Raw genomic sequence first — 25,215 nt, 5'->3', positions numbered from 1 at the left:
GTTTTGTCATACTACAAATCTATCAACTGACTGAGGCAGCTCTGCTCCATGTTTGTGGACCAGTAGGATATCTGAGGTATGTGCCTACAACAAAGTGTAGAGAAGAAAGAGAACAAATAAAAATATGTGAAGCTTTTACTGGCCTACACTCGGAAAGTTCTGGCTGGTTCTGTTGGCCAAAGAAGTCAAACACATGGTTACACACAAAATCAAGGGAATCCTCTGCCTCTTTAGTAAGAGAAACTATAATGTCAGGGTAAAGGGTATGTGTATTGGGAGATGTGAAGAACTAAAGTCATTATTGTAATATACCACACTTGGTTGACTGTAAACCATAACAATGTTCAATTTGGACCAAAGTCAGTGTTATGGTTTGTATATAAGGTGTCCTCCAAAAGTTTATGTATGATGAAACAATGCAAGAAGGCTTAGAAATGAAATGATTGCATTATGGGAACCTTAACCCAATCAGTGAGTTAATCCCCTGATAAGGATTAATTGAGTGGTAACTGAAGACAGGTAGGGTGGGCATTGGGGGCATGCCTCTGGGGTATATATTTTATATCTGCTGAGTGGAGTCCCCCTTCTCTTTCCCCCCTTCCTGATCATCATATGAGCCCCTTCCTTTTCCCACACTCTTCCACCATGATGTTCTACCTCACCTGCACCCCTGAGGTATGGAGCTGGCTGTCTATGGACTGAGATCTCTGAAACCATGAACCCCCAAGCAAACTTTTCCTCCTCTAAAATTGTTCTTGTTAGGTGTTTTAACCACAGCAGTGAAAAAGCTGACTAAAACAGTAAGGTTATCGAAGGGAAAACTCAGGACACAATTATTTGGAGCAAAAAGATAGTTTCTTTAAGTTGTAAAGAAAAAAAAATGCTGTAATATTGGAAATAAATCCTTCCCAAGTGACATTAAGTTTCTATCTATCTGCACATTCACATGCATATTTGCCTTGCCAAATCCTCACAAAACTTTTAATGTAATTAATATTACCAAGAGTTCAATGAAACTTAGGCAAAAGAACTTCCCAAAGGCCACAGAGATATTAAAGAGAAGCAAGATTCAAAACAGAGCATCAGATGCCACTTCTAATGCTTCTTTCCACCATAACAGTTCTTTCTTTGATTGATTAGATAACCAAGAGTTTCTAGTAAGGATGTGTGTTGGATCTGAAATGTTCTAATCAAGACATAGAGAAGGGCTATAAATGAACTTGCCATAAGGGTCAGTGTTATCCTGCTAATGATACTGTTTTCCACAATTGCACAACTTTCCCATGTTCTCTACTGATGCTGAAATACCCCAAGCTTGGTCCAGAATTGTTTAGAATTGTAGTGGCTCAAAGCCTGAAAAGCATTATTGCTTTCTTTGACTGCTGTTCTGAAAATCAGGATGAGCAGGGAAACAGAAGCAAACTGGGACCAAAATCCAGAAGTTCATGGCCCAGGTAAGGCTTCTTCTGTGCTTCAAAACAACATGTTGTGAGCAAACTGCAAAGAACCTAGACCCACTATCTGCTATTTAGTGCCTTAGTTTTGGGTAGGAGGCTTACTTTGACATTGTTAAACATCTTTTTTACTATAAGAAGCCACTGTAAAACACAACTATTGGGGGAGTTTAGAAGCTCAAATACACATGGAAGACAAAGTTTGTTAGAGAAACTCTTCCAGAGGGAGTAGGGTCATTCTTTCCTAAAGTGGGGAATCTCCTGCTGCCAGTCCAAGGCCCGATTCCATATCCACCATCCCCACCTCCCAAAGTGAAGCAGAATCATTTTCCTGCTGAGATCTGGGACACTCTTTGGCTTCTGATGGAAACTACTCTCCTCTCAGCCAGATCAACTCTGCCACCTTCTGTGGAGATAATCCATGGTAGGTCCCCTAACTTTTCTGACCAGTGGACACATTGCCTGCTTGAGCATCCATTCGCCACAGCCACCCTTCCTTTTCAGGGTGTATGCCTGAGGGCTGGGACTGGCCTACTGAGCCTCAGGTATATTGAGCCCTGCCTCTGCCTTTGGCCCACTCCACAAAGCTAAGAGAAGCTGGCTCTGGCCCTGGAGAGTAAGGACTACATATGGTACTATTTTTAGCCACACTGCACCCTTCATCCTATTTCAGAAAAGCCACTCACTCCTGCACCCTGCGTCCTAGGCAAACTCAGGATCTCCCTGGGAAGCTTAGAGAGGTGGTAATCTGGCCCTCTCAGTGGCTAGCTACCCCCTGGCAGGCAGTATTTCTGGCGCCTACTAAGCTGGAAGAGGAGGTCGGGGGCGGGACAACCGGTGGGGCTGCCCTCCCTCAGTGACGTCCCCGGGGGCGGAGGGGTGATCAACTGACTCTGAGCCCTCCCTGCCTCTCCCAGAGCCAGGTCCGTCGGTCCTCGGGAAATGCTACTACCACGATTGCAATTGTCGCGCACGCCTTCGCCAGTCAGACTGCTCTACCACTGTTGCGCCCGGGTCCGAAGACGCATCACCCAGAGTGGAAACATGCAGCCAGGAGCGGCTCTGCAGGCTGTGCTGCTGGCGGTGCTGCTGGCGGGGCCACGGGGCGTGAAAAGTCGCCTTCTGAGCGGTGAGTGCGTGCGCTGGGGCGAGAGCTCTTGCCGGGACAGTCAGCACCCCAGCAGTCCGCACCGGGTGGGGAGGGAGGCGTTCCCCGCTACACTCCCCGGCCCAGCCTTCGGAACCTCCTGCTTCCAGAGAGCAATTGCTCCGCAGCTGGGATCGGGACCGGTTCCTGGGGCCATTCAGAGTCCTGGAATGCTGGAAGTCCATTCCCCGCCGAGGGTTACCCTAATGGGTCTGAGAACTAGGTTGGGTGGGGCAGTGGGCGAACCCGCTCAGCGGGTGCCCCTCCAGCTCAGCCAGCTCGGTAGAACACGGCTCTATAGTTCCTAAGAACCCCACACGGAGCAGGCTCACCAACCCCCTTTACCTCCCACTCGAGAAGTCCACCACGCAGACGGCGGGGTGGAGATCCTGGATCCGCGGTGCTGTGGGAACCTTGCCAGTTATTCCTGGTCTCCTCTGTGGGGAGGATGGCAGGCTCCAGCAGCTGGAATAGGAGCGCTTAGAGATGGGGAAAGCTGCTTAGTTAGCGTGGGACCAGCCCCGTCTGGCTCTGGGGAATGACTCTCTGTCTGCTTCCTTCCTTGTGTCGTGTCACTGCAGCCTCGGATTCGGACCCCAGAGGAGGTACAGTGCTCTGCTTTTTGCCTCTTCCAGTTGTTCTGCGTGTGGCGGGAGGGGAGAGGGCGAATACTGGTGCCCTTTTTCTCCTGTGCTGGGCGTCGACGGCTTGGCCAAGAGGAGGGAGGAGGAAGAATGGCAACCTCTTCCTCGGGGGTATCCCAGTTTGTGGAACTGATTTAGCCCTCTAGGGTTGATTTCAAGATGGGATGTAGTGCGGGGCAGTAAATGGGGAGAGTAACTGAGTTGAGCTGCTTGGGTTAGGGCTGCAGGAGCTCAGTAGTTGATAGTGGTGGGTAGAAGGCCCGCCTACTCTTCCCCTTCCTGCAAATGAGAAAAGAAAGACACTTCCTGAAGGCAGGGGAACCAGATGGGCCCTCCGCCTCTTTCCAGCTCTGGCTCTCTCTGGCACTCACTGCAGGGTTGGGATGTGTGGCCAGGCTGGACCATACAGGAAATTCGATTAAGGTGTTACATTTTCTCTTGACAATCTAGCATGGAAAAATGAGGGCTGCCAGTAAATTCAACTCCAATTTACAGTTATGCTGGTGGCAAGTTTGGGGGTGTTCCTAGTGGCTCATTTGCCTTCCATTTGCTGCCTGATTTGGAGCCCCCTTTAAGGAATCATAGAGGCTTGGCTGGCCCAGCCTTCTTTCCAGGCAATCTGGCTGCTGTCACTGCCTCTCTGAAACACCTGCTTGGTGAAAACATCAATGTCAAAGAGCCCTTTTAATTTGCTGGTGGACCCGTCTAGTGAGAGCTTCTCTATTTAGCAGCAATAACCAAAAAAAAAAAAAAAGAAGAAGAAGAAGAAGAAAAAGGAAGAGGAGGAGGAGGAGGAGGAGGAAGGAAGGAAGGAAGGAAAAGGGGGAAAAGTGCAAGACTCTTCTAACTTGTTGCTTTTTGAGAATTTCTTTATAAAAGCAATGAGAAAAGAAACAGAAAATAAAAATTCACTGCAGCTTTCTGAATCATCTTTATGTGCTCTTTTCCATTTAGCACTAATAATGTAGTTAACTGTCTGCAGCCTTTGCCCTGCATTCTGGACAGTATTAGGAATAATGAAAGCTATCTGGCTCCCTGCAGCACTGCAAAACAAGTTGGGGAAACAAGAGCATTCCAGAAGGTCTGGGAAGAGGTCCTCAAATAAAATCCTTTACCCCTACTCTGTGGTAGCAATTCATCATACCCACAGCCCACAATTTGGCTCTGTCATTGCAGGGACTACTCTCTTTGTTGAAATGTGGTTTTCGTTTTGTATAATTTAGATCCAGAGACATAACCCATGTTCTCCCCTGGGCTAGGAATTGGCATTTGTTTCTGTATTTCCAGCACCTAGAACAGTGCTAGGCGAAAGGTACACTCAATACATGTTGATTGAACAAAGGAGGATGAATTAAAGAAAAAAAAAGACAAAAAATTTTAAAACAAACAAATGAGTAATGAAGCTGAGGTTTAGCTGCTGCAGCAAGGCTTCAATCACCCAGACACAAGGAAGGGCAATGTGTGCTGAGGAACAATTTGCTACTTGCTTCTCAGTAGAATTCCATCCATTTATCTGAAAGAGTCTTTAGCCCTTCAGTGTCAGTCATATGAGACACACTAGTAGACTCCCAAAACAACCCAAGCCCGGGGTGGAGTGGGGAGTGAGCAGTCTAGTTGAGAGGTACTGGCTTGACTTTGTAATCAGATCTGGGTCCTGACTTGGACAATACTGATGATAAGCTATGTGACCTTAATCAGATTACTCAATTTCTTTGAGCCTCAATTTTCTCATTTGTAAAATGGCACATAAACAACATCTACATCAGGGTACTGTTATGAGGGTTAAATGAGATAAAGTCTATATATAAATGTAAAGCCCTTAACACAGTTAATGGCACACAGGAAAAGTTCAGTAAATCTTAGCTATTGTCTTTAGGTCAGGGGACTGTCAGTAATAGAAAACCCCACAGATATCATGTACTTAGCTTCAGCCCACATCAGAGACCGAGCAAATTAGTTCTGCTGCTCATAGGCAGAAGGTTTCAGGGTAGAGGAGTCCATGTCTGACTTCAGAACAACTCTCTTACCTGAAGGAATCACTCAACAGAGATACTCACTTTACACACTCTCCCCTGAGATTGCCTAAAAACATAAAATTGTTATTTATAATTCTTAAGCCATAAATCTTCATCAACTTCCCTTAAAAGATAAAAATGTCTGCTTTTCAAGAATCTATAACTGAGCAAACAAAACATGTGTCCCTGCATAATCTGAGCATCAGAGTTTAAATCACCCCAACTCCATGTTGGAAGCAGTATTAATTTTCTCTAAGAACTCTGACATAACCTTCTGGTGATAAGTAATCATAATTCTGTCCAGAAGTAGCTCCATTCTGATGCCTCTGAGCCTCCTTGCTCTTGTATACATTTCTGGTACACTGAAACAGGTTGCCTTCTTTTATCTCTAGGGCAGCTGGTTTGCCGGGGAGGGACACAGAGGCCTTGTTATAAAGTCATTTATCTCCATGATGCTTCTAGAAGACTGAACTTTGAGGAAGCCAAAGAAGCCTGCAGGAGGGATGGGGGCCACCTAGTCAGCATCGAATCTGGAGATGAGCAGAGATTGATAGAAAAGTTCATTGAAAACCTCTCAGCATCTGATGGTGATTTCTGGATTGGACTCAGAAGGCATGAAGAGAAGAGAAGCAACAGCACAGCCTGCCAAGACCTTTATGCTTGGACTGATGGCAGCATGTCAAAATTTAGGTAAGTATGTGGAGCTGACTTCTTTGACATAACTCAGAAAAGAGACAGGCTGGATCCACAGTGCCAGATCCTTGGGGAAGTGGAGGAGACCCAGCCAGACAGAGGCCTGGGGGTAGTAACACCTGAAGAGCCATTGACCAGGACAGTGTGGTGAAAGTGGTGAATTTAGCCTTGACTTGCGCCCCATGGATGTCCAAAGAGTTCTACTCAGGTGGGCGAGCCCATCAGCATTATGTCAAGAACACATGATGCTTAAAGTCTTCACCCTGTCCTTAATATGTAACAGCAAACCTAACCTTCTCCTGATGATTAGGGTCAACTATCCCTTGAAGTCAGTCTGTCCTTTTGGCTAGATATCTGGCTATAGCTAGAATCCCCATTAAGAGACTGAAGGTCCATAGAGTTGAAATCAGAATAGGACTGTGGACTACACAGAACTATGATAATGGTCAGAAAATCAGAACCAAGACCTAACTCTACAGATTGGCCAAGAGTGGAACTTTGGGAAGACTGCAGTTTATAGGACCCTCCTAAATCCTCAGCATCGAGACACTGATGCTCTCATACACCCCACCAAGACACTATGACATTGCCATCATCCCTCCCTATAAATGCAGTGACATTGTTAAAAATTTTAAAAACATCAAAATTCAGAGACAGACATAGGACTGTAAAATTTCTAACAGAATTAATATATTTTCATGATAGTTTATATAAGTAGTAAACACTAAGGCCCCAAAGGATAGAGAAGCAAAAGACCTGAGCAGATAGTTCACAAAATAGAAAATCTAATTGGTGTACAATCATATAAGAAAAAAGTTTAAAGTCATTATTAATTGAAGGTAAAGATTAAAAAATTACCTGTTACATTTAAAACAGTATGTAGGTAGCATCCATCACAACTCTTTATGCTAGTCATGTTCCTGAACTTCATATAAGTTCTGAGAGTAGCTCCTCCAATAGCATTATGGACTTCTCTTCCTAAAAGATGATGGTTAGTAGGAAGAGTAGAAGGTTATTACTCTTCACATCACTGTAGCTGGTCCCAAGGTCATGACTGACTTATCAATCTCCCTCCTCTGCTATCCAGTCCAGATTCCCCCACCCTCTGCTGCTGTCAATAACTGACCTTGTGGCATGACCCAAATCCTCATCTCTGAATAGTGTTAGGCCCTAGTTACCTTGAACTTCTCAGGGTGAAGTTAACAGACTTTTCCATTGGCCATCAAAATTGGGCAAGTAAGTACAAAAAGATACCCAAGTAGATAACCTAAGAGTCTTCACCCTGTCCATAATATATAATAGCAAACCTACCTCCTCCTGATGATTAGAGTCAACTACCTCCTGCCAAGAGAATGACATCACTTCTTGCCTGCTTGTTCCTATACACAAGGACCCCAAATGTCCAAGTGGCAACCAGTGACTCATAGCTCAATGAGACTTACTCTGTCTTCTAGAAGAACTATTCCCCGCTGGAAACTAAGAATCTCTAAACTCCCAAAGCCCAGCATTGCAGAGACAAGAAGTACAAATTCCCTGAGTGAGCCATTATCAATGATGGAACTCCTGCTTTCTTCCCTTGGCTCCCAGACCCATGTATTCTACTAGTGGAGGCACAGAAGTTTATAAATCATTGATTTAACGTGTACTTCTTTTTGGATGATGCCCTGCCCCCAAAGTATTGCCTCTAAGCTGATACTTAAGCTAAGTTTTCAACAAGCTATTCTCCATCACTCTGTCAAGCTAGCAGCTTCAAGATGGTGCAATATGTGATCTGACAAGTGACTCCCATAGCCAGGTACTTACTTCCACACCTTCTTTGCTATAAAGTAGGTGCCTTTGTCTGATGAGATGTTGTTTGGGATCCTGTTTTGATAGATTAAATGTTATATACACCTTTGAATAGTGGTACTGACTAAGGTTCTTGGGCAGAAAAGGCAAACTCATGCCTAGATTGTGTGTCTGTTCCTACCAAAATGAATCATTGTCCCTTTCAGGGATCCAATGTAGTAAACTTGCCACCAGGAGACATGTTGATCACCTCAAGTATTGATTCTATGACAAAGACACAGCATTGTCCTCTGTTGCTGGAAGGCTGGACATTTGGCAGTAGTAGTAGCCAGATCAGTCTTGATTAGTGGGATCCAATCTGTAGAATCTGTGCATAGCCTCCATTCTGCCTCCTTTGTTACTATATTTGCATATCTAGTGTGCTAGTACTAGGGTGACTGATAACCAGCTGGCTGGCATTACCTGAATGAGTCATTTGTCTCCTTGGCTGTTCAGTGCCTCTTACATGAGAGATGCTCCCTGGTATGCTTTCATGTGTGATAAAAAATTATCATATTTTATGCCCAGTGATATGGATCATTCTACTCAAGAAGTCCTTGTCCCCAGTCTTCCAGTCTTTTTCCCTTTAGATTCTTATCAGCTGACCATGCTGTTTGCTTTTCCCCTGAGTCTTTATGTATTCTAATCTTCCATAACTTCTATTTCCATACAAAAGGGTTAACTAGGTGCATGAACTAAAGCAATGTCCAGTGAGAGAGTGTCCCCCTAGCACACTGTCTTTCTAGGCCACCTCCGAGTGGAGCTGCAGTTCAGCTGCTGTCCATTTTGGCTTCTTCACTCATACTTAACTGACCTTCATGAACCAAGCTCAGGCTGCCTGTATCAGCTAGCCATAAGGAACTTCTCATGCACCATAAGTGTGAGCTGAGGCAGAGGCTTTGGAACAACAGTGGTAGATATCATGGCAGTCTGCTCTAACTATTAATATAGCACCCCTTTGGTCATAGATATACCTCTTCCACCTTATAACGGATTGATTCTAGCCTACCTGAGTTGTGATAAGATGTGTCTGATAATACCTAGCTCATAATGAGCAGGTCAGGCTGCATGGTCTCTTGGTTGGTGGTCCTTGCTTAGTTAAAAAAAAAAAAAAAGTAGAAGTTGCTTTTCAAAAGGTGACTAGTTCTTGGCTACAGATGATATGACTTTGCTATAAAACCCTAGGAATCTGCAATGTGATTCTGTCATTGGGGTTGTCATGAATTCTATATGGGAATATGTTTCCCACCACTGGTATTTCAGTACACCTCAAATTCCAGTACTCCTCAAAGCAGTGCTCCTAGGTGTAAAATATGCTGCCTCTGGAACCCAAAGAGGCCTGCTAAGTATAAAATTTACTTCCTAAAATTATTAATAGTTTGCTCTTTTATTTGAAAGGTATGCTCTGGCATTGTCTAGATCACTAGATCCCTACACATTTTAATGAAGTGGCAAGTTCCTGAATATTCATTCACAGGGTTTATCTCTAACCCTCTGGAGAACATGAGTCTTAATAAGACCTCTAGTATAATACGTACTTCTTACTCATCTGGTCCAACTGGCATAATGTCAGCAATAAAGTGAACCAGTGTGATTTTCTGTAAGATTTCTAGGAAGTTCAGGCCTCTTCATACCATATTACAACAGAGGGTAGGAAAAATCAATGCAGCCTCAGTCAAGACCATACAGGTATACTATTGTCCATTGCCAATAAGCACAAACCATTCCAGATTCTTTCTGATCCAGATGGAAAAGAATGTGTTCACCAGATCTGCATATTAAGTACTGAATTGCATATCAGCCTGCTCTAGCAAAGATATCACCTATGGCACAGCAGCTAAAATCAGGGTTTCACCTTGATTGAGTTTGTGCTATCATTGTGTTAGTCAGCTTTTCATTGCTATGACCAAAATACTGACAAGAACAACATAGAGGAGGAAAAGTTTATTTGCCTTACAGTTTTAGAGATCTTCCTGATTTTTGCATGAGTCAGAGTAGTAAATTAAATACGGATATGATGAGGAACATCACACTGCATTCTCTAGGTCTTTAAGGAGGGCACCATTTTCTGCCATCTTCCCTGGATTAAAGATATGGTTGTTGGTTTAGTAACTTGGGAGGGGGTGGGAAGGAGTGCAGTTTCAAAGGCTTCTACTTGATCTGCTCCACTATAGTAGCCTAAGGAACCAACATGGAACTATACCAACTACCAATATGTCTATTCAATTCATATATGTGGGGACCCGGACAATGACTATGGGCTGGGTCCTTCTGTGAGCTGACCTCTATTAATACCTGGTCCCAATATGTTCCCACTCCAAATGGGTAATAGCACTTCAAGTCTGAATATCAGTGTCAACTTATACCTTGTGTCAAACAGTTCTTTGTAATATTTGGATATACTCCCCTCTCCCAGCATATGGTTACTTAAGTAAATGGCCAGAGGTTCCTTTGGGGAAAGAACAGGGGAAATTATTATCACATGTGCCTGCCATGGTACTTCAGAGTCCTTCTTCCTGGAAACCTGACCTTTCCCTCTATCAGTTAGTATGAGTCTGAAAACTGACTCAAATCCAAAAATTACATTCAGCCATAATGTTCTATATCTCCCTGAGATGAAATAATGTAAAGGCTAGTAGGGAGTGTCAAGGGGTTTGGAAAAGAGGATGGAGGTAACTAATGAGGCACAAAGCCTAGCTCCTGACAGGGGCCCCAGCTGTCCACATAATGTCTAAGGAGTGCTTACTGCAAGCTTATCTATTGTTCAGGAAATTCAAGCAGAGCAAAAGGACCTTCCTTCCTTCCTTCCTTCCTTCCTTCTCTTAGCTGTCTCTTTATTCAGGAGGGACTCTGACAAGAGCCAAGCAGAGCAGCAGTGTCTGGCTAAATAGTCTGAGCATCAGGACAAGAACCCAGCCCTGAAGGGAAGCAGCTCAGGTGGGTGATCAGGCAGACTACAAAGCCCATCCCTGAGTTAATATCTGAGATAGGTGCTTCAGATTTAGACTCTCAATGAGATCCAAGTCTTTAACCTGGCACCCACATAACCAACTGGGTGGCAGCACCATTTAATTCCAGGTTTTACTGGGTAACTGCTAATGCACCCCTTCAGGGGTCTAGGAAGGCAAAGAGAAAACATCTGGTAGTGGAGGCTGAAAGGCTTACAAGCCTGATCACATGGAAATGATGTAAAAACTGAAAAAGACCAAATGGTCCTTCTTCCCATGTGTCTACCCCTTACCTTACTTAACAGCCTCTATATTTTGGAGGGTCATACAGTGATGGCTAATGAAAAGCAAAAAAAGATGGAAACAGAGCAAGTTTTGGATGAGACATATTATGCCTCTTCTCAATGTGTATGATCTCTTTAAAAAGGGAAACAAAACGAAAAGCAAAAAGCAAAAAAGAAATGAGCAGCCCTGCTAGCTGCCTTTTCTCATAATTCCTTTGCAGACATCGTATGGTAATAGATTCCTCCGTGCAAAGAGGTTGTGGCAAATGTCAGATGATTGATTGTGGTGTCCATATTAGAAAGTATGTGGCTCTGTTTATTGGCAGTGCTTCAATCCCTCCTCTCTGTGTATTATGTTCTGAAGCCAAGTATCATGTTAGTGTCCCAGTGAAACCTGATGGGAAAACAAAGGCTTGGAAGTCTTGGGGTATGTTTCTCCACTTGCCTCTATTGTTTATTCCTTTCCTACAGGAACTGGTATGTGGATGAGCCTTCCTGTGGTAGTGAAGTCTGTGTAGTCATGTACCATCAGCCTTCAGCACCTGCTGGCATTGGGGGCCCCTACAAGTTCCAGTGGAATGATGACCGATGCAACATGAAGAACAACTTTATTTGCAAATATTTTGATGGTAATGAATGCTCTCCCAAGCTGAATTCTCAACCTCCTCTCTTATTTCATAAGCAGCTTCTCGTACCAAGAATTTGGTATGTGGTCACTGAGAATGCTTATCACAAATGCCAGCAGTGATAAACTTCAGGAATTCTTGTAAAGAGATATGTAATGATACTTCCTCACTGAGTAATAATTATAGGAAAGGAAAGATTATCAGATGCTAAGAGAATGGATGAAAAGAAGAAAGAATATATTTCATGTGTGATAAAGCAAGATTTATGAGAACATCTAGAAAGAAAAAAGTTCTCTCTCTGGACAAACAAAAATTCTTACTCATTCTACATGCACAGTTAGCTGTAGGAGCTTGGAATAAGCTGACCATTGCTCCTACAAGTCTTCCAACAGCTATGTGAGATATTTTCTCAGAATTTAAAGAAACACACTAATAACCAGAGGAGGCAGAAGATAAAACACACCAATTTTACTGGCACCAGGAAAAAATAGCAGGCACATTGATGATCAAGTTTAAACTCCCCAGGCTACCTACTGTCTATATGTCTTGCAACCTTAACTTGCATTTGCTTCTAGATCTTTAAGAGTTGCAAATTGGCTATAAATCCAGTCTCACCCTGCTGAGGTTTCCCAGACTCTTTTATTAAAACTGACATAGATCTAAACTTGAACTGATTCTTGATCTATCCCTGAAGTTTCTCACCTCCCTGAAGCCAAATTCTTGGCCCCAGTTCTGCATTATTTCCTGACAGGGGTAGAGTGACTTGTTAGTTATATCTAGTTTGGGACTAAGAATCCTGTCATTTAAAATTTTTTAAATTGGACTATGCTCCGGGAGTAACTTTTGCTACTAAAAGATATTTTTCCTTCTTTTTTTTTAAAGAGAGAGGAGAGAGAGAGAGAGGGAGAGAGAGAGAGAGAGAGAGAGAGATTTTTAATATTTATTTTTTAGTTCTCGGCAGACACAACATCTTTGTTTGTATGTGGTGCTGAGGATCGAACCCGGGCCGCACGCATGCCGGGCGAGCGCACTACCGCTTGAGCCATATCCCCAGCCCCAAAAGATATTTTTCCTTCTTCATCTCTGAGACAAATTCTTTTATATAGTGACCATACCAAGATTCTCCCTACCATACCAAGTTGTCTCAGGCTGGGAGGTTTTAAAGAACTAGACTGGCTTATCAGGTCACCTTCATAGATCAGTGAAAGGAAAACACTTGTTACAAACTGGCTTTCCATTACTCCTATTAATTATATTATATTAACTCCATGGCTAAACATTTTTACTTTTTAAACATTTTTTGAAATGTGAGATTTTGAAAATTGCTTTAATATTCTTTTATTTTTTAGCTTGGTTCCTTTCTAAAAAGAAATCATATTCATCATTACTTTTGCTATTGCTCATATTAGTTAGACCGAGTTCTGTCCAGAAAAATATGGCATACACAAAGATTTTACTAGGAGAATAAAGTAAAAAGGATATTTGCAGAAGTGGTAAGCAAAGAGCAGGAGATGGTAAAGTACCCAGAGACTAACTACAATGGGAAGCTCTTACCACCCCTAGGCCTAAAAGGGCAAAGGGAGAGAATCTTTTAACAGAATCCAGAAAAGGCTTGAGGTCATAAAAAAAGAATCCCCTCAACAGAAATGGTAACCACAAAATACAATTACTGTAAAATTATGCTGATAAGCAAGGGACCATGAAGAATAAATACTGTGACCTCTCTCTCCTACCTTCTGATCTCCTGCTTTGCCTCCCACTGGCTAAGTCTAATAAGAAACCAAAGGATTCCCAGTGAAACAGTCCATAGAGATCAGCCCAGATCAGAATGAATCCAATAGTGGGAGATAGGCACATGGCAAAGAACTACCACATTGCCTTTATGTGGCCTCCCATCCTCAGCATAAGTTCATATTATTCAGCATGCTGAAATAAGGGTGGACAAGATCAGTCTCAGTTCTCACCATTCTAACACCTCTCCCCATCCTATCCTAATGCCTTTCTGCTAGTTTAGTTCCCCAAGAGACTTAACTGTTGTTTCCTGTGTGTAGAACACATTTTCCCTCTCTCTTTCAACTTGTTTTCACCTTTCATGTTCAGGTTAAGCAGCAGTGTCTGGCTAAATAGTCTGAGCATCAGGGCAAGAACCCAGATGCTCAGACTATTTAGAACTTACTAAACAACTAAGTAACACAAGTCATAACAACAAAGTAAAACAAGTGATACTGGATTGGATTACAGACCATGATGATAATGATGATGATGGTGACAGTGATGATGACAATTTTATATAAATGACAATATTAGGACAATTGGCAGAATGTGCATATGATTAGATAACAGTATTATATCAATGTTGATTTCTTGGTTTTGATCAATGGATTGTGATATAGTATAAAAGAATGCCTCTCTCCCTTTTAAATATAAATTGAAGTTGTTAAGAGTAGAGGGATACCATGTCTGAAACTTTCTTTTTGGAAAAAAGTTACATATGTGTATATATATAAATATGTGTATATTATAAATTCAGCATCTATGTATATATAGATATAAGCATATAGAGATAGGTAGATGATTGATACAGATAATAATTAAGCAAATGAAATATAATAAAATAATAAGGTGAAGGATATATGAGAATTCCTTGTACTATTCTTATAAATTTTCATAAATCTGAAATTATTTCAAAATAATTTCCTTGGAGAAGCTTTCCAGGACCCCTCAAGGTTAGGTGATCCTCCTGTGAGAACCAGAAGCACCTCATACACAGTACTTTCACTTCCCGTTTCCAGGTTTGTCCCTTTCACTATATGCTTACAAGAAGTCTGGAAACATACTTGTCTAGCCAACTGATGAAGTAGGGGAAGATCACTTCTGTGGTTCCCAAAAGATGACATTCTGTCCTATCATGCCACAGTATCAAGAGACTGGGTCAGTTATCATCTCTAAAACTAGGGTTGAGAATGTGGCCATATGGCATGCAAGCCAGACCTGAATATTTGACTACTCCAGGAATACGGTAAAGGCACAGGGATATTCAGGGAAAACTAGAGAGAAACCATTCAAGGTATGGCAGATGCACTACTCAGATGTATGGCAGATGCATGGCATCGAGGTGCCATGTTTACTGCAATTTTGCACAGTAGACTGAATTATGGAGGAACAACAATACGAATAGATCATTAAATGTCACTGAATATACTATGTATTTCAATGTAATATCATGAAATTAACATGAATTAATATTCTCCTATATGTCCATATTTTATGGCCATCTTGTCAAATATAAGCTCCTTAGAGGGCCAGGATTATTTCTCATTTGCTGTTGCATGGCATAGTTATATCTCCTTACTATTTTAACTTTTATTTGAATTTATTAATTTTTATTTGAATTGGTTGAAATTCCAGTTTAGCAACTTACTGGTTATGAAATTTGGGCAAGTTATTTAATCTCCCTGACTTTTGGTTTCCTCATGTAGAAAAACCAAAAACCTGACTCCCTCGTCAGGTCATTATCGAGATTGAGCTTGTTCTTATAAAACATTTAGAATAGTTTCTATCATTTGTAGGCATTATATAAGTGAGTTTTAAAATAAATATATTTGCTTCACCTCTACGTACACACACTTATAGGAAGATGATTAAAAACTTCTGTCCTTTCTGAATGAAACTTCAGAATAAGCTTGCCATCTGAGCCTTAGGAATGTGAATTCTAAAGTTTTGCCCCTAAGAACCCTGTCACTATCAACTCCAGGGCATCTAAATAGCATAAGTGACTCATTGTCAATACAACAGTTCAGTCAGAAGCCACAACATTTGACATAGGTTGTCTGTGCAACCTCACTTTCCCGAAGCTCTTGGAACTATTTAAAATAATTCAAGGCCAATCACCAGTTTTTGATTTGGGGCTAGCCAGTCCCTCGACCACTTTTATTGCTTGGAAATCAGTGCTTGTTGCTCTCTGAAACATCTGCAATATGAGTTGCTAAAATGTCTTGGATTGCTGTAAAATAATTCAGGAGTGTAAGTGTGGAAGTAGGGCTTTCTGTTGAAATCAGATGAGCTATACATTGATAGAAGCAGGAGCTACATCACAGCACACAGGGATTCATCATACAGACTTTCTACTTTGGTGTATATTTAAAAATTCTCATATTTAAAGTTTTTGAATAGTTTTCTTTTTTAAGAAAAAACACCTAAGTAAAGCTGGGGGAAGGCTAGTCTTTATGCAGAAGCAATTCTTTTGATTTAATGAACCTAGTCCTGGTATCTGATAACAGAAAATAATCTGATTACAATAAAGTTTATTGGAAATGGTTGCTATTCTCTAGCTGATTTTATTCAGATAGCAGGAAAATTTTGTTATTATTTTCATTTTTATTTCTGCAGAGAAACCAACAGCTCCTTCCACAAGACCTGGAGGTAAGGCTGTCATTTGAGATTTGAGTTAACTCAGCCCCTCTTCATTAAGTTAGAATCAGTTCTTTAGACCAGATTATTCGACAGAAGATGATGGTGTTAACCCAGACAATTTGGATGCACCACATCCAGCTATGATGAGTCCATTATTCTCACTCTTTGGTATTGTCTCTTTCAAAACTGAAGAACAACAGTAGCAAATTCAGTTTGGGATATTATTTATTATTATTGACAATAGGAAGGGAATTATTTAATTTAATGAGACAAGAAATGAGCCAAACAGAATGGTCCTAGCAGAGAGTCACTGGCCCTTCCCTTCGGCACCTCACTCCTCCATGTGGCTATTAAGCCAGCTGCCTGTCACTTGTTTTACTGCCTGACCCTCACCTAACGACAGTAAAATTCATATCTTTACTTTCCTATGTATATAAGTGTCGATGGCCAGGTTGCTACTGCTATTTAGCATCTCACTTTACACATGGTAGGACCTCAGAGAATATCTGCATTAAAGTTCCTTTTTCCAAGTTCTCAAGTCCATGTGTCTCTCTCCAGGTGAAAGAACAGAGCCAGCAACACCCACAATTCCAGAGGAAACACAGAAAGAAGATGCCAAAGAAACATTTAAAGAAAGTAAAGGTATGTACAGAGTTCACTTGGGGAAAACAGACAATGAGACTCTCTTGATTGCTTTACTATATGTTTATATTCCCTATTTTGTTCTTTCCCACAGCTCCTTAAAAATGGAATTAGACCGTTATCTGTGACTTTGCCAAAACTGTATTTAAGGTTAGGTTTCATCAGTGAAATATGCAAATAGAGCTATCATAAGACAATTGAGGAGATCAGACTAGTCAGGAAGTAAAAGACCTGCAGGAAGACAAAGCCCCTTGGTCTTAGGCTAGAGGTGGGATAGAGCTGGGACTGAGAGAATGGATGCAGAGACAGAAGAGCAGAAAGACCTGTACCACAATGCATAACACCTGTGATTAATAGCCATCTGTGAAATAGAGGAAATGGACCAAAACATTTAAAAAGATCATAAAAGGTAAAAGAAAATGGAGTGATAAATTGGAGTGCTAATGGACTTTCAACCTCACCCTCACACTGAGTTTCAGGAAGGAAATCTGGGGTTTTGTTACTGGGCAACTTTAAAAAAACACTTAAGTTCTCTGTGCTTCAGTTTAATCATCTGCATAATAGAAGTAATAATATTTTTCTTAGCTACCTGGGAACATTACTGTGTCCATAAAATGAAATAGAATGTTGCAGTTCTGACACTAACCACCTGAGTTGGCACAGACTCCCCACCCCCCATAGCTTAAAGGCACAGTCCATAACTGCCCTCACTTCAAACATTACCCACAAGTTTAGGGATCCTCAGGTCACATCTCTTCTGACCAATTGGCTACAATTCCAGGAGTGCCTACAACCCTCTCCCAAGTTCAAAAATTCATTAAGACAACTCACAGAACTCAGGAAAACACTGTACATACTTAGGCATTTTATTACATAGGATACGGCCAAAGAAAAGAACATGGGGTGAGGTCTAAAGGAGTAGTTCTAATTGGGCCCTTCCATGTTCTCTCCCAGTGGAATCAGAATGTATCATCCTCCTCCTGGCATACTGATGTGTACAGGAAGCTCCACTTATCTTTGGTGTCCAGGGGGTTTACAGGAGTTTCATTGATTACTTAGGTGGGGTAGATCTTATCACCAGTCATGTGGTATAACTCAGTCTCCAAAGGAGGTCAGGCTGATGTCATCAGGCTCAGAGCCCCCACCCAAAAATCACTTGTCCAGTTTTCTTGTGTGGCCAGCCCCCCACAAACACAGGCCACCACTGTCTTGGACAGGTCCTTTCAATAAACTCTAGTACCATCCAAGATGCTCATGAATAACAAAGTCAATTCTATTACTTGGGAAATTCAAGTATTTAGACCCTCCTTCCCAGGAACCAGGGGCAATATTTTTATGATACAACAAATGTAATATGTGCTAGAAAAAAAATAAAATGCTATGCAAAGGTGTGTGGCATTTTTATTGCTCTTTGATATTATAGTGGTACTTAAAGAGGATTTTTGGAGTATTTTGGTTTTGGTTTTTGATGGTTGTCAGGTTTGCAGCTTCACAGGGGAAAAAAAAACAGTAATAGCCACTGGATGGCTGGAATCTTCGATCAGTGGGAACAGGAAGGGAGTTAGTCTAAAATTCTTGCTTCCTCCCAAAACCTTATTGTTGGTTCTAAGTCTTAAAGGACTAAAAGGTACAGAAAAGAAGACCTCTAAGAGAATTTCATAGTCACTGCTCATGAACCCAACTGAAGCCAGTTGGTCTTAGTTAGAAATGTTGGGAAGCATTTAAGTCTAATTTGTGTGCTCTGTGAACTTCTGTTTCGCAATAATGACCCCAGAACTTTTGACTGGGTTCTTCTTTGCTTCCTCTCCCCAACCCCTACACTGGGAACTACCATGGCTGCTCTCAGAGGCCAAGGCATCAATACTGCACCAATAGTCTCTGCTTTGCTACGAAGGACAAGGGAAGAAAGAATATCTTTTCTCCAAAAAATAATCTCTTTGAATTATAAAAAGTACCCTTTTGGTATTTGCAAGACTCAAAAAATTAAAATTATTTTCATTATTATTACTTAGGGTAAAAAGACAGGTAGAAAATATTTAATGAGGGGCTGGGGATGTGGCTCAAGCGGTAGCACGCTCACCTGGCATGCGTGCAGCCCGGGTTCAATCCTTGTCACCACATACAAAGATGTGTGTCTGCTGAAAACTAAAAAATAAATATTAAAAAAATTCTCTCTCTCTCTCTCTCTTTAAAAAAAAGGAAATATTTAATGAAACTAGAAGATGCTTTACTAACTGGGTAATTCTACATCTACCTCCTAGGAATGTGCTCTCTGGAATACCCTGTATTTGGTTATGCCTTTTTAAAAAATTTTTTAAATATATTTGTTAGTTGTCAATAGATACAATACCTTTATTTTATTTATTTTTATGTGGTGCTGAGGATCGAACCCAGTGCCTCATACATGCTAGGCAAGCACTCTACCACTGAGCCACAACCCCAGCCCCTTGATAATACCTTTTGAAGCCAGGTTTGAAGCACACATACATGGCAAAAAAAAAAAAAAATCACCAATGCTGATAGTGTGCTATTTTTCTTTTCAGAAGCTTCCTTGAATCTTGCCTACATCCTAATCCCCAGCATTCCCCTTCTCCTCCTCCTTGTGGTCACCACAGTCATATGTTGGGTTTGGATCTACAGAAGGAGGCAAGTAAAACCTTCTTTATGTAAACCTTTGTGTCCTCTGCCTTTGTGAATATTTGGATATTGCCCTGTTTACTTCATTAAAAGTCACAGAAGCCCCAAGAGAATGGCCACTGTAGATTGGAGAGTAAATTATCTGGCAGGCTCAGAGTATTCAGAGATTAAGAGAGTGATATTATATTCTTTATTTTGGGGTATGTGGAAGATTTTAAACAATTTGAAAAGTGAAACTATGTTATTCACTTCCTGTGTACCCACATATCACCCAGCAAAAGTGCTCTCACAAATATAGGTCCTGGTTCCAAAAGTGTGTTGAATAAGGAATGACTGGTAGGCCATGTGAAGAATGACTGTTCCAAAGCATTCTGGTAAGCCTCTGAAACAGAGCCACTTCGTTCAGAATGAAAGAGCCAAATTCCTTTTAACTGACTTTTAAAAAATTGATTGCATAGGAGTAGATTGGTTCAAAACACTAGATAGTATAGACAACCTCTTTTGCAGGCAGGATCAGTGTCCCTATTTTTTAGGCACACAGAATTGTTCTCAGTTACCTTTTCATTCCCCAGGATCATGGTATTCATAGAAGGCTAGTATTCCCATTTACGATAGAAAAAGGTTCAATTTAAGTTTTGGCTTCCTTTGATAACCAATCTGAAACTAATTAGTAAGATTCTGATGTACAACTTTTCAACTTCCTTAAGGGATTATTACAAGCATCAAAGCAATGAATACATGCAGAGTGGGCATCTGATAAGCACTCAAAAATGTCACCCATTATTCTGATCGTTTTTATCTAAAAGTAGAATTCAGTTCAAAAATTACAAATATATTTTTCAACTGTTTACTCTGCAGTTGATTCTTCATTTCCCTTCTTTATCTATTTAGCACCTCGCCAGGATTTGGGAATAGTAACTCATGCTTGAGTCTATCTCTCTAAGGGTTTTTAACCCTTCTTTGTGCCATAGACCCCTGTAGCAGTCTGGTGAAGCCTGTGGCTCTTTTCCCAGAACAAAATTTTTAAATGCTTGAAATTTACATTGGGTTGCAAAGGAAACAATTAGACTTTTATATTGTTTAGCAAAAATATTTCCAAAAATGAATACATGACACAGCATTTTCATGTGCTTTTTATTAATTGCTCTTTATTTAGTGATGGGTATAATTATTATAATTTTGAAGTTGAGAGGAAGCAACTATGATAACTGTGATATGATATGAAAATAGTTATGATTCCTGTTGTTGATCAAGTCAAAGACATTTTTAATTCTACTCTGGTTTAATAACTGAATTCATAATGGAAGGCCATTCTGTGTTTCACTTATAGATGAGTTTCGAAAAGAGTGACATTTTTTGCCCATCAAATTCTATCCCTGGACCCTCCCAAGACTCTGGGTGCCCAGGATAGAAACCTGTGTCCCACTCTCTGGCCTCAGTGAACAACATATACATAATTGCTTTGAACTTAACACTTTCCTGGTTTGTCCTCCTCCCTCCCCAAAGCCCTGGCCTGTAGGTTTTGGTAAGTAAGAAGTACACTTTGAGGAACAGCCAGGGTATACTTCCTTCTGCTTTCAGGAAGCTCAGAGATTTTCTCAGGGGAGCACCTCAATTGCCTGGTCTCAATACTCAACCCTTTTTCTCCCTCTCCCAGGACACGGGAACACGCAGACCCTAGCATAAAAGGAAAACATAACATCTGGCCCTCTCCTCACCAAGAACACAGCCCAGACCTAGAGGTTTACAATGTCATAAGAAAACAAAGTGAAGCCGATTTAGCTGAGCCCCGGCCAGACCTGAAGAACATTTCATTCCGGGTGTGTTCAGGAGAAGCCACTCCTGACAACATGTCTTGTGACTATGACAACATAGCTGTGAACCCTTCAGAAAGCGGGTTTGTGACTATGGCAAGTGTGGAAAGTGGATTTGTAACCAATGACATTTATGAGTTCTCCCCTGACCAAATGGGGAGGAGCAAGGAATGCAGATGGGTAGAAAATGAAATATATGGTTACTAGGACACATGGAAAAAAAATTTGAACTGATAAGAATGGAAAATATATAAGAAGAAAATTCTCCTATTTTCTATAAAGGGAAGTACTCAGAATGTCTATGAAAATGCTCAGATCAGGTCCTGGGGGTGAGCATGTGATCCCCACTAACCCCTGTTGGGTTCCCAAGTTCTGGCTTTATCCCTTGTCCCAGCCTCTTTCTCACCCAGCGGGACCTTATGAAAAAGCACCTTGGGGGCTGGGATTGTGGCTCAGTGGTAGAGCGCTTGCCTAGCATGTGTGAGGCACTGGGTTTGATTCTCAGCACCACATATAAACAATTAAGTAAAATAATAAAAGTCCATCAATAACTAATAAAAATATTTTTTAAAAAGCACCTTGGCACATAGTGGTGTCCCAATAAATGTCAGTCGACTGTCAGTTAAAAAAACAGTACTTTAACTGACAAAGATGGAGCTTGTAGCTGTAGAACATGGGGAGCCCACCTCTAGGTTCTGTTTTTCTTGCTCTATACAGCAGCACACATAATCACAAAGAGATAGACTACAGCATCTTTTCAAAGCCCAAGTATAGTAGCCCCAGGCTGGCCTGCCCATCGGCAATTTTCATATCTTTTTTTTTTTTTCCTCAAAGAATAAAATCAAATAAAAAGCAGGAAACAGAATGTTAGTCAGTCTGTGTCTACAGCCCTTCCTCTGCATGTGGCCTCAGGGGACCTTTTTTTTTTTTTCTCCTGACATCTAAACTTAGAAATGTTCAACTTGGAAATACTTTAGAAACTAAAAATGAAATTTGTGTCTGTGCTTCTAAACTTATTTGTGCTCCCAGCCCTGATACTACACGTTGTCTTATTTGCACATGCATTTTACTATAGCATCAACATATTACTAAGAATGATAATAATCCTACTTTTTTTTTTTGGGGGGGGGGGTGGAGGACATGACTATATGACTACTTCAAATACTTTTGGTCTCAAATCCAGAGAAAAGTTTCTGGATTTGAGACCAAAGGCCTGGTATCAGTCATGTAATTTAGTAAGTCATATACACTTCAAAAATCTGAAAGCCATTATTTAAATCACCAGCAACCTCCCTCTATCAACTTAATAATCTTATCATTTTAACCACTTCCCTCTTAGGAATTATTTTTAATAGTCTAGCAATTATGTCTCATATATGGAGCCCCAAACCAGACAATTAACTAGTCTGGGTCAGCAGTATCAAATGCAGTGAATTGTAACCACTGCCCAACTATCTGCCCTAGTAAGTCAGAGAACAGGGTGGATAACAAAAATATTATTTCTGTCTGTTCTGGAAGTGTGTTTTGTGGAGTTACAACATTTGAAGCAAAAGCAGTGAGCAGCATGTGGTCTGAAGGACTAATTCATTGCTCTAAAATGTCCGAATTCCCACTTTGCCTCATACAGGTTACTCTAAAACCTGTCTCTTTATCCTCTACTGTGTCCCCACTATCCCCTGCTACAAGGCTGCAAACTCCATGAGGATAGCAACTCTACCTGCCCCTCTGCATTCTACTTGTTGCAACCTATGACAGCACCTTGCAGAGTATGCAACCAATGTTGTTGAATAGATAAATGCACAATGATTCTTTCAGACTGATGTGAAATTGACTAAATATTTCAGATGAAAAATTTGTAGGACCTGTTTTTTACATGCCTCCTAGGTGGAGGAGGTAAATGAACAATTTTAATTTGAAAAGACCTCCTGCTACCTAGGAAGGAGGAAGCATAGCCACTAGGAACTAGAAGCTACTGAATTATGTTAACAACTTATTTTAATTATGTCACAAAACTTTAAATGAAGAGCCTTTTTTTTTTTTATACCAGTGGTACCAGGGATTGAATCAGAGGTGTTCAACCACTGAGCCACATCCCCAGCCCTTTTTGTATTTTATTTAGAGACAGGGTCTTGCTGAGTTATTTAGGGCCTCGTGAAGAGCCATTCTCAACCTATAAAGGCAATCAGGTTATGAGCAGAGCAGGCCCTTTGCTCTTTAGCATCTTCCCTTTATCATTAGTGTGTTATCTCTGCCAGGACCCACAGATCTCTTCTACCTGTTTACACACAGTAAGTCTTAGCCTATATTTTAATTATTCACTTCCTTTTTTCTTCTTCACATGTGCAAGTTTATATTTATCCAACTCCATTTCTACCTCTAATAATTGCACTTCACTTATGTAACAAACATCTTCTAACTCTTAAGTGTTTGCTGTATTCAAATTGAACAACAGCTTATTCATTAGGCCAGGATTATTTAAAAATTTAGTAAGCCTGTATCATCATTTAAAATGGTAATTCCCCTAGGGCTGAGGTAGAGTGCTTGCCTAGCATGCACAAGATCCTGAACTTGATCCCCAACACCACAAAAATAAATAAATAAGTAAAACAAAATAGCAGTTCCTGACCTTTTTCCTCCATTGTGACACACATGTCAGATGAATTGTATGTATGAGATAACCCCTATGATCTGTCTACTCCACAAGTATTTCCTGAATACCCACCATGTGCCTTGTACTAGAATGTGGCCCACAGCTGGATTTATGGCTGAGGTTTGGAGAATCTAGTTATATGTTATATACATTGCCAAATGTGGTAGCTGTGAGGCTCTTTTTTTCTCTTATACTATATTCACTCATTCATTTATTTGAAAAATTTTAAACATGTCTACTTTTTGTGGGGAGACATGCTAGGTATTAGACATATAGCAATAAGTAATATAGATTGACTCCAATTTATAGGGCTTATATTCTAGAGGGGAAAAGAAATATATCAGACACGAGTGAAAGAGAATTTGCTATAATTTGTTTTTTTTTAATTATTTGCAGCTGTTTCTATTTGCCCTTTTCTTTCCCTTCCCTTCCTTTCTGTTCCTGAATAGTTATGTCCTAAAGCCAACATGAGAGAAAGTTAGGCATCTGTATCTTGGGGATGGAGAGGACTTGGTAGCTCAGATGGGATGTCAGGCCCGAGCAGGATGAGGAAAGAAGGTTTGCAAAGCGCAGACTGGGTGCCTGTGTGGCCTGAGCAGGTGAGGAGGCCATCCACACAGGGGAGGGGACAGCAGCAACAATGGGACACTGGCTGCACACAGGGGATTGATTAAATAAGTAAGCAGACTTAAGATAATGACATCTAGGCTTCTCACTATCACAGAAGGGGGCTACAGATATAAAAAGAGAGAAGACTAGAATAGATACCCCATGATGTTAGATCAAAATTACAAACATGAGTTTCACCTCTTCGCTTTCTATATCAAGTATAGATACACATATGTATCTATGTATGTACATTCTCCACTAAAAGAAACCAGAACTTCTTGAAAAAATGGTTGATTGCAGGGTGGAACCAGGAAAAATACAAGATTTGCCTTGGGTAGTAGCTACAATTAGATAGAAGTAATAAGTTCTGTTGTTCTACAGAATAATAAGGGGCCTAAAGTTCACAATAACCTATTGTATATTTTATGAATAACTGCAACAGAGGAGCTGGAAGTCTTCAAACACAAAGTAAGGGTAAGAAGATGGAAAATATTAATTTCCCTTTACTTTATCAGTACATACTTTATACATGCATTGAAACATCCCACTGTATCCCATAAATATGTACAGCTGTTATATGTTAATCAAAAATTGTTTAAATGTTTAAAAATGTGAAAAAAAGAATAGTTTGGGGACTTTTCTGCTGGCAGAAAGCAAGGAAGTATTTAAGAAAGAGGGGAGAAGGTAGAGGGAACTGTGACCATCCACAGAGCAGGCCCAGCGGCCTGCTGAGGGGCAGAGCTGCCCCCCACCCCCAGCGCCTGCCAGGTAGGCGGAACGGTGACCACCGGCAGAAAAGGCCCAGTGGCCCA

The 25,215-nt window shown here is 41.0% G+C and overlaps 1 protein-coding gene across 4 annotated transcripts; it reads left to right on the top strand.

Moving 5' to 3' along the window:
• The first annotated feature begins 2,322 nt into the window (after positions 1-2,322).
• On the top strand, positions 2,323-21,359 carry Layn (layilin). 4 transcript variants are annotated; one of them, XM_015489906.2, is made up of 8 exons: positions 2,323-2,583; positions 3,183-3,206; positions 5,653-5,950; positions 11,484-11,641; positions 16,028-16,060; positions 16,610-16,693; positions 19,237-19,339; positions 20,988-21,359. In XM_015489906.2, exons 1-8 carry the CDS (start codon positions 2,397-2,399, stop codon positions 21,349-21,351), a joined length of 1,251 nt encoding a protein of 416 aa, XP_015345392.1. In that variant the 5' UTR covers positions 2,323-2,396; the 3' UTR covers positions 21,352-21,359. The 4 variants fall into 4 exon arrangements, with proteins under 4 accessions (XP_015345392.1, XP_048651604.1, XP_048651606.1 ...); XM_048795648.1 differs by having other exon boundaries at positions 2,498-2,583; positions 5,723-5,950; XM_048795647.1 differs by lacking the exon at positions 3,183-3,206 and having other exon boundaries at positions 2,327-2,583.
• The last annotated feature ends 3,856 nt before the right edge of the window (positions 21,360-25,215 follow it).

Source organism: Marmota marmota, unplaced genomic scaffold (assembly GCF_001458135.2).
Source record: "Marmota marmota marmota unplaced genomic scaffold, marMar, whole genome shotgun sequence".
Lineage (NCBI taxonomy): Eukaryota > Metazoa > Chordata > Mammalia > Rodentia > Sciuridae > Marmota > Marmota marmota.
Note: the sequence above shows the minus strand (reverse complement) of the source record. Positions and strands in the feature narration are given on the sequence as shown.